At 44.4% G+C, this 17524-nt stretch overlaps 1 protein-coding gene across 3 annotated transcripts in view; it reads right to left on the bottom strand.

Annotated features, from left to right (window-relative positions):
• Window positions 1–209: 209 nt before the first annotated feature.
• ARHGEF25 (Rho guanine nucleotide exchange factor 25) overlaps window positions 210–17524 on the bottom strand; it is a 434366-nt gene continuing 417051 nt past the window's right edge. Inside the window, exons 13-16 of one of the 3 annotated variants that reach the window (XM_077297768.1) lie at window positions 13763–13943; window positions 7919–8139; window positions 7670–7819; window positions 210–3857 (exon numbers count right to left, since the gene is read on the bottom strand). In XM_077297768.1, the coding sequence (XP_077153883.1) occupies window positions 3753–3857; window positions 7670–7819; window positions 7919–8139; window positions 13763–13943 (657 nt within the window). In that variant the 3' untranslated portion in view covers window positions 210–3752. The remainder of the gene's footprint in view (window positions 3858–7669; window positions 7820–7918; window positions 8140–13762; window positions 13944–17524) is intronic. The other 2 variants (XM_077297766.1, XM_077297765.1) reach the window with 2 other exon arrangements.

Raw genomic sequence — 17524 nt, 5'->3', positions numbered from 1 at the left:
AAGCACTGCAAAACGGTGTTTGGGGTAGTTTTAATAAATTGTGGGGGATTTAGAAAAACTGTTTAAAAGAGAAACTAAATCACCAAGGCAATAAATTATAACACTTCCTATAGTGATGCACGGTTACAATCGGTATCATAGACATTCTTGCTCTTACACAGTTTTCTTGAATCATACCCATTGTCTCTTGAACTTTTTTTTTTATTATTACGAATAATCTGCAACGTATTATCATTCATATTCCTTGATGGGGTTTTCTGAGCCTCTCTCTGTGCCTCTTCTGACATCGAGTCTGGGTGGGACATTTGCCAAGGGAACCATGGGGTACTTATCTGGTCTTCTCTAATTAATAGTATGTCCAATAGATGATTATTACCTTACCAGCATATACTTGACGCATGTGGAGAATATACAAGCTCCATGTAGATGGTGTCCTCATTAGCTGATTCCATGATCTTTCAAAAGCAACATTATTATCCCATTATGGAATGAAACTGGGACCAATGGTCTAGCATTGACTCGCTGGTATTGTAGGTATACAAACTTACCAACATTAGTGTTTGGCAAATAGGGTATTAATGTTCTGTCCCATCTAAACACACTTCCAACCCTCCCGGGAACACTCCTGGTCCAACCTGGGACACCCACTTGTGATGGGATTTACTTAAACCCAACCACTTTCAGTCCAAGACTCCTCCAAATTGCCAGGGTGGTATTTGAAGAGTGGAACAGTTGGCGAGCATGGATCCATACTAAACATACCTGATAACATGGCCATTCATAGACCAATAAGCCTCTTCATATGTGAACTTAGTCAGTCGCCTATATCGTACCTAATCCCTCACCAACCTCACCTCGGTCAGCCATGGGTATTATGTTGTGTTAGCAAGCACCTCACTATTATTTCTTTTTCTGATTTTTTTATATATCCATTCTTGAATCTGAGAATTAAAATGAATCTGTATAATGTCATTGTATTTCTACAATATACTTATACATGCCTATCAATAGTTTCAAAGAATCTACTCTTTACTGATAAATGGATGTCAGAGCTATAAGGGGATAAGACTCGGATTTTACATGGTCACCTTTAGTAATTGAAGAAGAATCTCATATTCAGTCATAATCTCATATACGTGACCTGCACTATTCTAGGTCTATAGAGAAATATACACAGCAGATTGCATATCTTCTACTATTTGGCACAATGCTGCTTACAATATGGCTTTGGATGAGGACACGTAGCAGCGTGTGATGTCTGTGTCATTAAGGGGAGAAGGTCAATTCTAGCAGATATCCCATTATTGCAATCTTAGAGTCTGATGACTATGGCTTGTAAAGTTAAGGGAAGCAGCAATCTCATTGTTGTGCTGTCTGCATACACTACACTCCATGACCTATTTAAAAGCAAAACTACCTGCTGATAACTTTTATCATGTGGAGCCTATAGGAAGGTAATTAAAGGGGTTGTACTTGACGCAATTATAGCTGCTTACTTGCACAAACAGCACTACACCTGTCCATGATGTACCTGCTTTTGCAACTTTGCTCCAATACTGTAATAACCTGTAGACACAGGTGGCACCATTTTTGGAAGAAAGCAGCCATGTTTTCCTAATCCTATACAACCCCTTTAAGGGAAGAATGAATGAATTAGAATCACTCCAACATAGAGGCAATATCATGTAATAAAATGACTTTCTTTGGTTAATCTTTCTTTGGCTGCTCTCACTTTGATTATAGTTTTTATATGTAGGAAGCATCAGCTGGACTTCCCAAGTCCTCGCTCTGACTACTCGAAATATATTCCTGAACGCTGGAAAAATAGATCTGAAGGAGCTATGCCATACAGATGAGATGAGTCCCTTTCTAGATTATCAGCGACTTCTTTGGGTTTCTCCATTACATTATTTAGCTTCTTTTTTATTAATATGACAAAGTTTCCTTTAGAAACAACTATAAGAATTAGGAGTGTGGTAAATTAAGGAAGAAGTATTAGAAAGAAGCTTTATAACATTCATACAAAACTTTTGGTCTTAACGCAGATCAAATTTCTAGATTACAATAGTTTAGTAATTACACGGGAAATCTACAGATTAAATGCAGAGTTCATGACCAGAAATCGGGACTATAAGGAAATCTTCGTTTCATACCCAAAGGAGACCTCCATGATGCCTTTAGGTACAAATTTGTTATAGAGCTCCTGGATGTGACTTATGTCTAAGGTGCTTATTCAGACCACCGTTATTTTTTACATTATTTACCAATGCTAAGTTCTTTGGCAGTCCACAACCATTGACGGCTATAAGGATTTAGTGCTATGCACAAATACCGCAGCTATACATGGTATCTATAACTGTGGTTGAAACACAGCGGAACATTTAAACATCATTTAAAATAATTCACATCAAAAACTGGCACAAATCTGCAGATGTTCTGGTACCTGGACAAGCTGCGCCTCTTAATAAATTTATCTCATTGTACTCCATCGAGTTCTGGATTTAAGGGGTTCTTCCGGGATCTCTCTATGTGACTTAAAACTTCTGAAACCTAACAGTGTACGCACTGCACACTGTCAGGATTCTCCAGTGTTGCTGGTGATAGCAGGCGTTCATATGACTGCATGTATACCATAATCCTGGCCCCATTTTCCTGGATGTGTCCAGCCTCGCTCAATTAAATTGTATGGAGCAAGGCCGAACCCGGCACTTTATCGCATGTATCCAAATTGCATACTTCAGACCCATGAGCATTGGCTCTTTCCAGCAATACTGGAGATTCCCGACAGCGTGTAGTGCACACTCTGTAAGGATTCTTCAAACAACCCCTTTAAGACTACAGCGTATCGTATATCACACCAGTTTAAGTAAATTACCCTATAGTTTTTATTAACAGAAACAAGGTCTCATAATGGTAGAAAACCCAGGGTTATAACCTATGTATTCATCCAAAAGGTGTAAGTGTTAATACTGTGTAGAGTAAATTGTCAAACATAAATATTGCACGGCTGTTTAGGATATCTGTATCTTTGAAGGACAGTGTACTCCTCACACAGGTCGTAGAAATTGGTGGGTGTATAGAGTGTATAATTGGAGATCAATTCACTTTAATAGAGCCTCCATAAAAATGGCTTTTCCACAGAGAACAAGGTACCCACTCAGGTAGTTTCAGGCATGGCATTTCCATCACTTCTCAATAACGGTCAACCATTACTCAGTGTGAGAAAGGTTTTAATGTTTTGCCCAGATTCCTTGATTGTCAGATTGCCAGTAGAAAGCTCTGTATCCAATGACCACTTTCTGCTGAATTTGGTAATGGATGAAATAGTTACACATTTTCTCTTCGGTCTTGAGAAACAAATTGTCCATTTAATGAAACCCATTGTCACAGAGCGCCGTATGTTGTCACCCACAAGTTTCCTTCAGTCTTTCTGAAATTAGAATAAGAAGAATTCTTCTTATGCTTGAGCACATAGTAAACACGGGATATCACCCAAGCAATTCTGGGGCTTGATTGGCCCTTCCTTAAGGAAGTCATTATATAACTCATCATATAAACAAAGTTTTTTTTTTTTCTAGAGTTGACATCGGATTGTAGTCTGTGCTGGATATGGAAAAGGCCAAATAAGGTGAGTTCCCTTCCCACAAGCTTCCTAGCACAGGAGTCCAAGGCTTCTCTTTACTCCTCTCAGGCCACAGATCCGTCCTGATAATCCAGGGAACTACTTTGACCCCATACAAAAAGGACACAATTCACAGTTCATCCTCATCCAGCTTTGCAAGTCGAGGAGTAGGTAAACTGACTTCATCCGAGGGTGAGGCGTAGCCAGGGAGCTCCCGGGACAATGTACTTAGCTTCTGGAGGAAACAGACATGTCAGGCGGCTCAAAACAAATGTTCAATGCATGCAGTAAGAATGTAAAGACTGTCCTAGATTAACAGAAAAAAGCAACACCTATGAAAAGCTGATATACTGTGCTACAGTGAAGGTTGAGGGGCATTTACACTGCAAGATATTCGTGAACAAGCCTTGTTAGAAACACAAGTCCCCAATTCTTTTGCCATATAAACAGGATGTCAATCACTCTATGAACAAGCCAAATTAGTGGTATCTTCCAGTCGGGTGGTCCGTGTAAACAGACCTTTAGGCCCTAAGTGGCAGAGCAAAACATAGGGATTGTCTCTTTGATATCCTTTAAATCCTTGTGTCATACACCCCTCCTAATGCCTTTAGGTATCTTACATATTTCTCAGGTTTGTAGATGCTGCACTTCAGTATGTAGCCTATTAACTTAGAAGAAGTAAGTGATATTACCCCCACTCTTCCCAAATACTACACAATGTCTAAAGATTAAAGGGGTATTCTCAAGTTTGGAGCTTATACCCTATCCACCGAATGACTTCCCGATCGCAGGAGGTCCAACCTCTGAATCAGCCACTGATCCGAAGAATGAGGGCTCTGAAGAGCCCTCTGTGAATGTAGCACTGGTTGTGGAGGAAAGACAGGCAATACTGCTCCTGGAGTGTACATGCACGAGGAACGGACCGCAGTCCTGACTTAATGTAGGCCAAAAAATATCAGCACCAAAATGACGATGGAGAACAAAGATCTTGATGGAATAAGTTAATATTTTATTTTGATCCGGCACGAAAGGGTCCAACCTTTCGACCAAAAAGTTCTTTATCAAGGATATCTAAAGTGCATACACAGTGGGTACGGAAAGTATTCAGACCCCTTTAAATTTTTCACTCTTTGTTTCGCTGCAGCCATTTGGTAAATTCAAAAAAGTTAATTTTTTTCTCATTAATGTACATTCTGTACCCCATCTTGACTGAAAAAAACAGAAATGTAGAAATTTTTGCGAATTTATTAAAAAAGAGAAACTGAAATATCACATTGTCATAAGTATTCCGACCCTTTGCTCAGACACTCATATTTAAGTCACATGCTGTCCATTTCCTTGTGATCCTCCTTGAGATGGTTCTACTTTTTTATTGGAGTCCAGTTGTGTTTAATTAAACTGATAGGTCTTTATTTGGAAAGGCACACACCTGTCTATATAAGACCTCACAGCTCACAGTGCATGTCAGACCAAATGAGAATCGTGAGGTCAAAGGATCTGGCCAAGAAGCTCAAAGACAGAATTGTGGCAAGGCACAGATCTGGCCAAGGTAACAAATGAATTTCTGCAGTACTCAAGAGCACAGTGGCCCCCTTAATCCTAAAATGGAAGAAGTTTGGGACCACCAGAAGTCTTCCTAGACCTGGCCGTCCAGCCAAACTGAGCAATCGTGGGAGAAGAGCCATGGTGAGAGAGGTAAAGAAGAACCCCAAGATCACTGTGGCTGAGCTCCACAGATGCAGTAGGGAGAAGGGAGAAAGGTCCACAAAGTCAACTATCACTGCAGCCTCCTCCAGTCGGGCTTTTATGGCTGAGTGGCCCGACGGAAGCCTCTCCTCAGTTCAAGACATATGAAAGCCCACATAGAGTTTGTAAAAAACACATGAAGGACTTCTAGACTATGAGAAATAAGATTCTCTGGTCTGATGAGATGAAGATAGAACTTTTTAGTTATAATTCTAAGCAATATGCGCGGCGAAAGCCATGCAGCTGCCCAATACAATCCCAACAGTGAAACATGGTGGTGTTTTTCAGCTGCAAGAACAGGACAGCTGATTGCCATTAAAGGAAACATGAATGCAGCCACATACAGAAATATCCTGGATGAAAACCTCTTCCAGAGTGCTCTGGACCTCAGACTTGGCCGAAGGTTCACCTTCCAACAAGACAATGACCCTAAGCACACAGCTAAAATAACAAAGGAGTGCCTTGAGAACAACTCTGTGACCATTCTTGACTGGTCCAGCCAAATCCCTGACGTAAACCCAATTGAGCATCTCTGGAGAGACCTGAAAATGGTTGTCCACCAAAATTCACCATCCAACCTGACGGAACTGAAGAGGATCTGCAAGGAAGAATGGAAGAGAATTCCCAAATCCAGGTGTGAAAAACTTGTTGCATCATTCCCAAGCAGACTCATGGCTGTACTAGCTTAAAAGGTGCTTCTACTCAATACTGAGCAAAGGGTCTGAATACTTATGACCATGTGATATTTCAGTTTTTCTTTTTTAATAAATTTGCAAACATGTCTACATTTCTTTTTTTAATTTACCAAATGCCTACAATGAAATAAGAGTGAAAAATTTAAAGGGGTCTGAATACTTTCCGTAAGCACTGTAGGTACATGCTAGATATATGTTAGAACATACGTGATAAGCACAAGACAAAGCAGAAATGAAAATATGGTAGGGGGAAAGGGTGTTTGAGAAAGGTTAATAAATAATAAGCAGGTAATAAATGTTTAAGGACATCGATCCAGCTACCTCTCGCAATATTCACTTATTGCATCAAGATCTTGGTTCTCAATCATCATTCTGGTACTGAGATTTTTTGGTCTGTCATGCACAGTGTCACTCCAATCATTCTTAAGACAGAGCTCTCAGCTGGACTTCAGCACTCTTGTAAAAATGAATGGAGCAGCAGTGTGCATGATCAACTACCTCTCCATTCACACAGAGATCTCCAAATCTCTGGTTGTAGGCATTGTTGGAGGTCCCAGTGCTTGGACTCCCAGCGATCATGACGTTATACCATATCCTATTAATAAGGGAGATAACTTCCAAATTTGAGAATACCCTTTTATGTCTCACACATGTGTGAACTGGGGCATGTGCTTCAAGTGTTGAGTACTAGAAGGGGGCACAAAGAAGTCACTTTGCCTTAGATGATAGGCTATGGTAGAAATCTACACCCATTCCTGGATGAAAAATATGGAGGCATATCTAGTAATGGATGCATCCTCATATCATTAATTGTAAAGACCCCTAGTGTGCTCCATCTGCCACTTGGAAGCAATTGTACGGCACAAATAGCTGTGATATAGCACATGACAGAGCCTAACAAAAACATTGTTTTTTATGGATTCTTCCAGAAACTATGTGAAGAAACCTGAGAACTTCCATGAAAGGCTCAGAATAGACAAATGGATAGATGCAGGGAAGGTAAGTAGAATGTATTTTTTCTGATGGGAGCCATGCATGCCAGGATGGGGAAGGGGGCCAATCATACCAGGATATGGATGGGGCCATGCATACCAAGACGGAGATGGGGTCACTGCATACCAGGATAGTGATTGGGGCCAATCATACCAGGGTAAGGATGGGACCATGCATACCAGGACGGAGATGGGGGCCATACATACCAGGATGGAGATGGGGTCCCTGCATACCAGGATAGGGATTGTGGCCATATATACCAGAACGGAGATGGGGGCCATACATACCAGGATGTAGATGGGGTCCCAATGTACCAGGATAGGGATTGTGGCCATGCATACCAGTATGGGGATATGTGCCAATCATACCATGATAAGGATGGGGCCATGCATACCAGGACAGAGATGGGGGCCATGCATACCAGGATAGGGATAAGGGAGCCATGCATACCAGGATGGGGAATATTAAGTACATAATTGACTACATTTTTTGCTTCAATTTTGTTTTCTAATTTCCTCCTCTAAAACCTAGGTGCGTCTTCTGGTCCGTTGCGTCTTAATGGTCCTTTGATTGAACTTAATGAAATGCCCCTAAGTATTGAGGTACTCCTTACCCGACTGGTAGGGTCACTTTGAGGGTTTCCATTGGAGACAGTAGAAGTGGAGGACTCTGGATAATGATTTAAATCAAGATTGATGTGTGCTGGGGTAAGAACCGCTGGGGGGAGGACATCTGCGTGTGAACCCTTACGAGGAGCGTGAGCCTGTGATATTATAGGAAATTGACAGTGTAAATTAAATTATTGTTTTTATAATTATATCAATAATAAACCCTATAAGAACTACAAAATTTTAAGACCTACCTTGCTTCCAAGTCGGCTTTCACGGGGGTTGCTAGGCAAGTAAAGGGATGGCAAGGAAGAGTTGTATGACTTGAGATTGGGCACTTTATTTCTATCCATAGATGCAGATGAATGAGGTCTGAGACCCCCACGACTTGTGTCCATCATGCTGCTGTTACTAGATCGACCAAGACTATTAGACTTGCTTTCTCGCCGTTGGTACTCAATAGGTGACTGAAGTGCTGGAAATGGAAATACCATTACATTTAGTGTATTGTAATAAACATCCATTTCTGATATACTTTCTGGTTTGCTATAGTTTATTTTATTTTTTGTTTTCTTATTCTCAGTTTGGATGCACCAAACATGGTGTGCAAAGATCCTTTCTCCCAGGCCCATAAAGTCCTACTGACTCAAAAGATTTCAAGACTTCTCTTACTGTGGGACAGACCCCTTATGCCTTTTAATTATGGCTCTACTATCCATATCTCGGAGGTTGGGAGTGTTCTAGCAGGATAGATAGAAGTAAATGCTAAGTCCCGAAGCAAAATAGGGATTTTTGCGTACTCACTGTAATATCCTTTTCTCCGAGCCAATCATTGGGGAACACAGACCATGGGTGTTATGCTGCTGCCACAAGGAAGCGGACACGAAGTAATACAAAGAAAGTTAGCTCCTCCTCCGCAGTATACACCCTCATGCTGGCTCAGAGAGAACCAGTTCGGTACAAAAGCAGTAGGAGATCAATAACAACATATAAGAGTATAACATGTCAAATTACAGAACAAGCACAAAGCCATTAATTGGGTGGGTGCTGTGTCCCCCAATGATTGGCTCGGAGAAAAGGATTTACGGTGAGTACACAAAAATCCCTATTTCTCCTTCACCTCATTGGGGGACACAGACCATGGGACGTCCCAAAGCAGTCCCTGGGTGGGGACAACCTTACAGATCAGGCCTTGAGTAACCACTGCCTAAAAGCGCATTACCGCGGCCCGCAGAGTCCGCCTGCCAAGACTCACATCTGTGGAAGTCTGGATGTGAATATTATAGTGCTTCAAGAATGTGTGCAGACTGGATGAAACCACAGCCTTGCAGGCCTATTGTGCCGACGCCTGGTGCCTAATGGCCCAAGAAGCCTCTATCGACCGAGTGGAGTGTGCCCTGTTCCCCGCTGGAATAGGCTGACCTCTGACGTGGAAGGACTCCTGGATGGTGGAACGAATCCACCTGGCGATCATAGTTGATAAAATGGACAAACCCTTCCTGTGACCATCAGGAAGCCCAAATAAAGCGTCCGACCTTCGGAAGGATGCTGTCCTCAACTCATACCTTCTGAGAGCTCTCACTTCGTCCAGAGTATGGAGAACCTGTTCTGCTATGTGGACTTGTGCCGAACAAGATGAGGGAAGAACGATGTCCTCATAACGGTGGAAGTACGATACCACCTTGGCAACAAGGGACGGGACCTGCCCAAGGACAACCTTGCCTTGATGGAAATAAGGAAAGGCATCTGAAAGGACAGAGCGGATAGCTCCGAAAAGTCACCTGAATGACGTGACAGCAGAGAAAAAAGGCGACCTTCCATGACCGTAAACTCAGTCCAGATCAAAAGGAGTCTCCTGTAAGACGCCCAAGACCAATTAAGGTCCCAAAGATCTAGAAGTATGCGATAGGGAAGTACCACGAGAAAACTCTGTGTGAAAGTCCTTACTTGCAGTTATGTTGCAATAAGACCGATCAGGCCAAAATCTGGAAGTGAGCGCCAGGCCTGAATCCAGATTGATTTGAAGGAAAAAAGGGGAAGGCATCCGTGATTCCTGCCCCAACCTAAATGCGTACTGAGGCGGGCTTACAGCACTAGTCGCCCACAACTTGTTGTGAGAGTCCCGCCTGGGTCAGAACTCGAGTACTTTGGCGTTCAGTCTGGACGCCGTCAGATCTACATCAGAGTTCCCTAGAGAAGGCAGATCTGTTGGAAGGCTTCTGGATGAAGTTCCCACTCGCCTGAGGTGAGACCCTGATGGCTGAGGAAGCCTGCTGCCCAGTTTCCTACTCCTGAGATGTGCCCTGTAGAGATCATCAGAATTCGGAAGGGGTGACCAGCCAGAAGGCAGTGGAAATGCTGTAAGGCTAGCCATAAAGCTCAGATCTCCAGATCATTGATCGGGAGCCTGGATTCCCAAGTTGATCGGCGGCCTTGACCAGTGTGTTCATGACTGGCATCAGTAGATACTATTAACCATTGAACCGGGAGAAAGGATCTCCCCTAATCTGAGGGAAGAGCTCAAAGTCCACTATCTGAGCGCCTGTCTGACCCACAGAGACAAGTGGAGCGATGGGGACTGTTTCCATTGAAGCCCCCATTTTTCCCAGAACCCTCATAGCAACTAAGATGGAAGAGGGGACAAGGGACAAACTGCACAAGCTCGCTGTTGGAGGCCCAAGGCCTTGTCTCGAGGGAGAAGCACTAGCCCTCAGGAGGTGTCCAAGACAATCTCCAAAAAGGATATCTGCTGGGCTGGAAATAGGGAAGACTTGTTTAAGCTTATGAGCCAGCCCAGGCGAAACAGGGTATCGCAAGTGATACAGACGGTTTCAGCGCAGACCTGGAAGTACGGTCCCTTGACTAGAAAGTCATTCAGATAGGATATGATGACCAAGCCCCGAGAGTGCAAGATGGACATGACAGCCACCATGGCCCTTGTGAACACTGCGGGAGCTCTAGAAAAGCCAAAGGGTGAAGCCGTGAACTGAAAACGCTGTTCGCGAATGGTGAAGCGCAAAAATGTTTGAATCAGAATGTGGAGGTAAGCATGACGATGGATGTTAGAAACTCCACCTTTTTCCGTAGAAAGTAATAACCGAACGGAGGAATTCCATCCGGAAAAGGCAGACCTTGATAAACTGGTTAGAAATTTGAGGTCCAGGATCGGTTTTACTTTTCCGTCCCTTTTTTGGGACCTAGATCCCTTAAATCTAGACTGTCTTGGACAACCCTTCCACTGCTGGTTGGGTCCATAGGAAACGTACGATCCTTTATTCCTGCATGGGGAACGCCCTGATTGGGAAGAAGTAGTGGTCCAGCCTGGATTGGTTCCAACTTCTCGGCGAATAACCGACCACTCTGGTAAGGGTGTGATGTCTTTTTTGGAGGCAGAGTCCGCTTTCCATTCTCTAAAGCCATGATGCCTTTCTGATTATTCTGGCATTTGCTGCTGACAGCGTCACGCAACTAGTTGCATCCAAAGAGGCGTGGACCACATAGTCTCTCGCTTGAGAGATTTGATTGGCTAACTGTATTGCCTCCGGGAGAAGGTTACTGTTCCCAGTCGGGATACCTGTGGGTGTACTACAGGAGATTCGGCCCAATCTTTCCTCAGATCTCTTTTTTTTTTACAGGTACCCGGAGAAGCTGCCAGGTGGTAGAATACGCAGCTGTATCCAGCAGGTCAGGATAAACCATCTATTGCTGTTGCTGCAGTCTTTAGATGGTAAAGAGTTAAAGGTGATGAACCGTCAATCCATCGTCAGTGGAGAGGGACCGTCTGCCTCCTTGCATCATCCACTAAACAGTGGTGATGCAGTGGGGGCTGCTCGGATGCCAAAAGGGGGGTGCCTCTGTACATCCACGAAGTTCAAGCCCCCGCTTGGACAGAGCTAGTTGTCTGGCAATGGCCTGGCTGCAGAAGAGAATATACATGGAGGCGACACTCCATGTGCTCGTCTGTTGATGATGTGGGGAGATAGGTGCTCTTTAAGGGACCTGTCACCCATAAAAATCAGCTCAGGCATGGCATCCCACGTCGCAGGAGAGGATATGCGGAAGCGACACTCCACGTGCTCGCCTGTTGTGGTTTGAGGAGATTGAAACCTTGAAAGGATCCGTCACCCCTGTCATTTGATGAAAAAGATGAAAAATGAAAAGGACTAAAATGAAAAAGGATTTTTGGTCTGAAAATCAGAACCGGCATGGCATCCCACATTGCGGGGGAAGATACATGGAGACGACTCTCCACATGCTCGCGTGTTGGCTGAAAAAGGATACCGTGCTGGCTTCCCGAGTCAATCGCTTATCCGGACGCTCCAGGTCCTGGTGAATGGCAAATGTTCTATGAGGGAGTTTTGTCATTTTGAAGGACACTGTGATCCGGAGCAGGACCGGAGTCCTCGTCAATCTACAGAGATTGGTTGACGGCCTCAATAAGTGAGTCCACCGTTTTCCAGAAAACTGGCAAGACCAGATCCAGTAAACCTCCGAATCATACTCAAAATCATGTTCGCTACACACCTCTGGTGCCAACGCAGGAAAGGGCCGATACACGCCCCTCACCGCCAGGATGGGCCCACTTATCCAACGCCACCCCAGACTGCTTATATGGAGCCCTCCAGCCCTGGCACTTACCCTGAGAAGCTGCCGGGTGGCAGGTAAGCCAGCTGTATGATGCAGGACCTCCTGATGCTGCTACTGGTCTTGGATGCTGCAGAGATAAAGGGGTAACCCTCAATCCACCATCCCTTTAATAGCGAGGTGGAGAGGGACCGTCCGCCTCCTTGTACCATCCGCTTTAACAGTGGTGGTGCAGTGGGGGCTGCTCGGACGCCAAAAAGGGGGCCACTGTACATCAAAGGGGTTAAATCCCCTAGGATGAGACAGGGCAGAATGTCTGGCATAAGGCCTGGCTGCGGAAGAGGATACATGGAGGCGACACTCCATGTGCTCATCCGATAAGGGTGTGGAGAGATCGTTGCCCTCTAAGAGACCTGTAGCCTCTAAAATCAGCTCAGACATGGCATCCCACGTCACAGGAGAATACGGGGAGGCAACACTCTCCATGCTCACCTGTTGATGGTTTGTGGAGATCAGAGCCGTGGCCCCTTCGCTTGGAAAAAGTAAAATCAAAAATGTAAAAATGTAAAATTAAAATAATAAAGAGTTTTTGTTCTGTATAGCAGACCCATGTGCCTCCTACGGACACTAAGCAAGAACTGGTTTTCTGGGAGCCAGCATGAGGGTGTATACTGCGGAGGAGGAGCTACAGTAACTTTCTTTGTATTAATTAGTGTCAGCCTCCAGGTGGCAGCAGCATACAACCCATGGTCTGTGTCCCCAATGAGGGGAAGGAGAAACATTCATTTACAAAATTACCCACAATGGATTATTTAACTACTGATACTGATTACTGCCCTTGGATAGAAAAACTTGATTATTACTAGATTCTTGAAACTCCATTTCATAGATCTACAACTTACAACAAAAAATGTATGAAGATCAATGATCTACATTCAAATTTGCACCAAAAACGCAAAGCAGCAAAAACACGGCAAAAAGGTACGTTTTTGCCTCTGCGTTTCTCCTTCCAAGAGATGCAGACATGGTGCAGAAATTTCTGCACCAAATACTCAATGTCTGTAGATACCCCAAGAGTCTGTGCACACGTTACGTATTTGGTGCATCTCTTGGCAGGAAAAATGCTGTGGAAAATAGAAGTGTTTTCTTACATGCGTTTTTGGTGCAGATTTTACGACACTTATTAGTGTGGTTGAAATCTGCTGCAAAAACACTGCATTGACATGCTGCAGATTTACTCTACCCCGAATCTGCACTCAGAAATAAGTATCGTGTGCACGAGACTTGTGTTGTTCCTTTGTTACTAGTTGGGGATGTGGCCATGCACAGTCTCACAGCGTCCAATCAGAGCGGACAGTATCTCACTGTAGGGACATGCCCCTTTGACAAGGGGAACAGTAAATCCCATTTGTCAATTTATTAATCATTAGAAGGAAGAACAGAGGTACAATGCAGAATTCTTTTACTGTAATTAATGTGAAATGGATGACATCCTCGGTATACCAGTTACTCACCATTAAGAAAGTTACGCTGGCTCTCCAGTATCTGCCCAATGTCTCGCACCCAGGCCATTCTAATGTCAGCGGAAGAGGCTTGCAATGTGTAACGCATTAAGCTGCGATCTGTACCTCGTGATGTCAGTGCAAATTTAGAGGGGTCATTATCCACAGAATCTTCAATTCCTAGACAGCTTACCTAAAAAACACAGCAGCAAAATATTTCATACCGAAAAACTATTCTTCCAAGTCGGCCAAAATTCTGACTCAAGAGGTATCTAGAGCAATGCAAGTAGAAGAAAAATACATTTTTATATATGATATTTGTAATTATAAACAGTAGTTTTAATTTTCTCGCTTCTGGCAGAGTTCCTGAGGAATCTTAGCCCATTTGTTAAAGGTTATGGCTTGCATTTCACTAATAATCTTGAGTTGTCAACAGAGTGGTCCAAAAAAGTTAAGGAAGAAATCATTGTCTTGTTAAAACAAGGAAGAGGCTACGAAAAAATAGCAAAGGCATTCATTGTTCCAAGAGATACAACTGGAACATATTTCACAAAGTCAAAGGAATACTGCCTACACGAGCTGGACTCGGGAGAAAAGGCCACCACCGCGTGCCACCAGATTACTCAGGAGGCATCAAGCGAGAGCTTGTTAGAAAGTTATAACAAGACGTTGCGTCGATTTTTAGGGAAAACTTGATACGTTTCCTTTAATTCATGTAAAATAGAAATACAAATTGAATACCTTGGATATAATTGGGCTACAAGAGACTTGCCATGATTTATCATATGGGTGCAACATACATTTAAATTCGGGAAAATAAATCAGTATCCCTAAAGACGTGGATCTGTAGCCAAAAATCCTTTTTTCAGTGCAACTTTGCAAAGTAGCACAAACTTTTCAATGCCATCATATACATTATTTATCTACTCTAATGATGGACTTGGAAGATTATCAAAGCACTTAACAGAGTTCCAGAACACAATCCGCAGGAGTGCTCTACATCTGGGGGTAAACTAAAGATTACAGCTTGTTATTCCACTCCGGAGGATATTGCTGCCACTTTACAATGGCGCATGTATCTGCAAAATGTGATAATGTGCAGTGTTATACATTCTGTCCTCAAACTTCTAACCCAGAGAATGGTATTATACATAAAGAGAAAACAAATGGATGAGAACGTCACCTGACTAATAACAAACGAGCTGGTGGCGAAAATGTGTGTGACTATAGCCCTTAAGAGGAGAAATCTCATACTTTTCGAAAGGTTACAAGTTAAAGGGAATATGTCAAAAAGTATTAGCTATTTAATCTAAGAACAGCATGATGCAAGGGCAGAGACTCTTATTCCAGCACTGTATCTATAATACAACGCTGGGAGCGTCACTCTGTCCGAAGCCTTAATAGACTGCACAAGCGCGACGCGCCTGCGCAGTCTGCACCACACAGAGTGACGCAGCCCAGGAGATCGCGGTATGCGTAAGCACTGAACGCATACCGCCATCTCTCCGGCACCCACAGCTCTTCCTGTGTTCAGCAGTCACGTGGTACCACTCATTAAAGTAATGAATATGGACGCATTCAATATGGATATTCAAAAACATTTAACCTACTGATGTCTCAATCAATTTCACTTTTATTGGTATCTATTTTTATTTTTTGAAATTTACCATTAGCTGCTGCATTTCCCACCCAAGGCTTATACTCGAGTCAATAAGTTTTCCCAGTTTTTTGTGGCAAAATTAGGGGTCTTGGCTTAAACTCGGGTCGGCTTATACTCGAGTATACACGGTACCTATTAGGTATTGCCAGGGGGTCCTCATCCGGGGATGAGGATTGTGGCCCACGAGGGTTGTGGCGCCGGCGCCTGCGCTGTCCGCGCTTTCAGGCAACATTTTTATATACTGACTCCATATATAAAATACGTCAGCGGAGCAATCCAGCCACTTTCTACTGAATATATAAAGAAGATACATCAGCGCAGCAAGCCAGTGACTTTTTAATGCACATGACAGAATGGGGGCGCAGGATGGGAGCAGCACATGACAGAATGGGGGCGCAGGATGGGAGCAGCACATGACAGAATGGGGCGCAGGATGGGAGCAGCACATGACAGAATGGGGGTGCAGGATGGGAGCAACTCATGACAGAATGGGGCGCAGGATGGGAGCAGCACATGGCAGGATAGGGGCGCAGGATGGGAGCAGCACATGACAAGATGGGGGTGCAGGATGGGAGCAGCACATGACAAGATGGGGGTGCAGGATGGGAGCAGCACATGACAGGATGGGGACGAAGCATGAGAGCACCACATGACAGGATGGGGACGCAGGATGAGAGCGCCACATGACAGGATGGGGCGCAGAATTGGAGTAGCACATACCAGGATGGGGGCAGCACATACCAGAATGGGGGTGCAGGATGGGAGCACCACATGACAGGATGGGGGTGCAGGATGGGAGCACCACATGAAAGGATTGGGGTGCAGGATTGGAGCACATAACAGAATGAGGGCACAAGAGGAGAGTAGCACATGACAAGATGGAGGCGCACAAAACAGGAAGAGGGCGCAGGATGGGGGCTGCACATGACAGGAAGGGGGCGCAGGATGGGAGCAGCATATGACAGGATGGGGGCACAAGATGGTAGCAGCACATGACAAGATTAGGGGGCAGGAAGGAAGCAGCACATACCAGGATGGAGACCATAGGTCAGGAAACGCTGCGGGGTTGACGCTGCGTACAGCAACAGTGTCAAACCGGCAGAGTCCAGATGTTACAGCATAGTGGAGGCGATTTCAAGAAATCTCATCTCCACTATGCGTTCGGAGACGCAGACCTGCGTATCCGGACATGCGGCATGTCTATTTACGATGCGGAGATACTCCGTCCCCGCAGCGTATTTTTCCCATAGACTAACATTAGATGCGGTATGCAGCCTATGCATGAAAACTAATTTAAATAATCTTACCTTGCGACTGCCGGAAGTTCGCGTCCATGGCAGTTCTCGCAATGACTGAGCTCACGAGAACTGCCGTGCACATGACCGCCGGGGTTATATCTGGTCACTAGGCAAGTAAGTTCTCACGGTCAGCTGATCAGCCGATTGTGAGAACTGCAGTGCAGGTGACCGCCGGAGTTATCTCTGGCGGTCATCTACAAGCCCTGCTACATCTGGAGCGGGGGTGGCTGTGAGATGGTGTTTGTTTTGTAGCCAGGGGGCGGGCAATATTCATAGTCCCTTCCTAGGTTATTAATATTAGCCCGTAGCTGTCTGCCCAGCCTTTGCTGGTTATTAATAATAGGGGGACCCCACGTCATTTTTTTGGTGAGGTCCCCCTATTTTAATAGCTAGTAAAGGCTAAGTATACAGCTGTGAGCTGATATTAATAGCCTGGGAAGCTCCATGAGTATTATCCCCTTCCCAGGCTATAAACAAAGGCCCCCAGTCGCTGGCTTTCCCTCTGCGGGAGCCCACGCCATTTAAAAAAAAAAAAAATGATTTAGTAAAAAAAAAAAAAGGAAAGAACATTATTCCTGTGTGGCGGGGTCACACTTGCGAGTGTGATGTGAGAAACTCGCGCGAGTCTCTTGCATCAACACCTGGGACTCGGGAGTGTGCGGCTGCATGTATTTCTATGCAGCTGCACATGTCGGTCTGAGTGCTGTCGGCAGCGCCCGTTGTTGATGCGAGACACAAGATTCAACATATGTAAATTAGTACACATGCGTAGTAAGTTGCGTTCCCGAAGTTATTACACATTACACATCTAATAAT

The sequence above is a fragment of the Ranitomeya variabilis genome, chromosome 3, assembly GCF_051348905.1.
Source record: "Ranitomeya variabilis isolate aRanVar5 chromosome 3, aRanVar5.hap1, whole genome shotgun sequence".
Taxonomy (NCBI): Eukaryota; Metazoa; Chordata; class Amphibia; order Anura; family Dendrobatidae; genus Ranitomeya; species Ranitomeya variabilis.
Note: the sequence above shows the minus strand (reverse complement) of the source record. Positions and strands in the feature narration are given on the sequence as shown.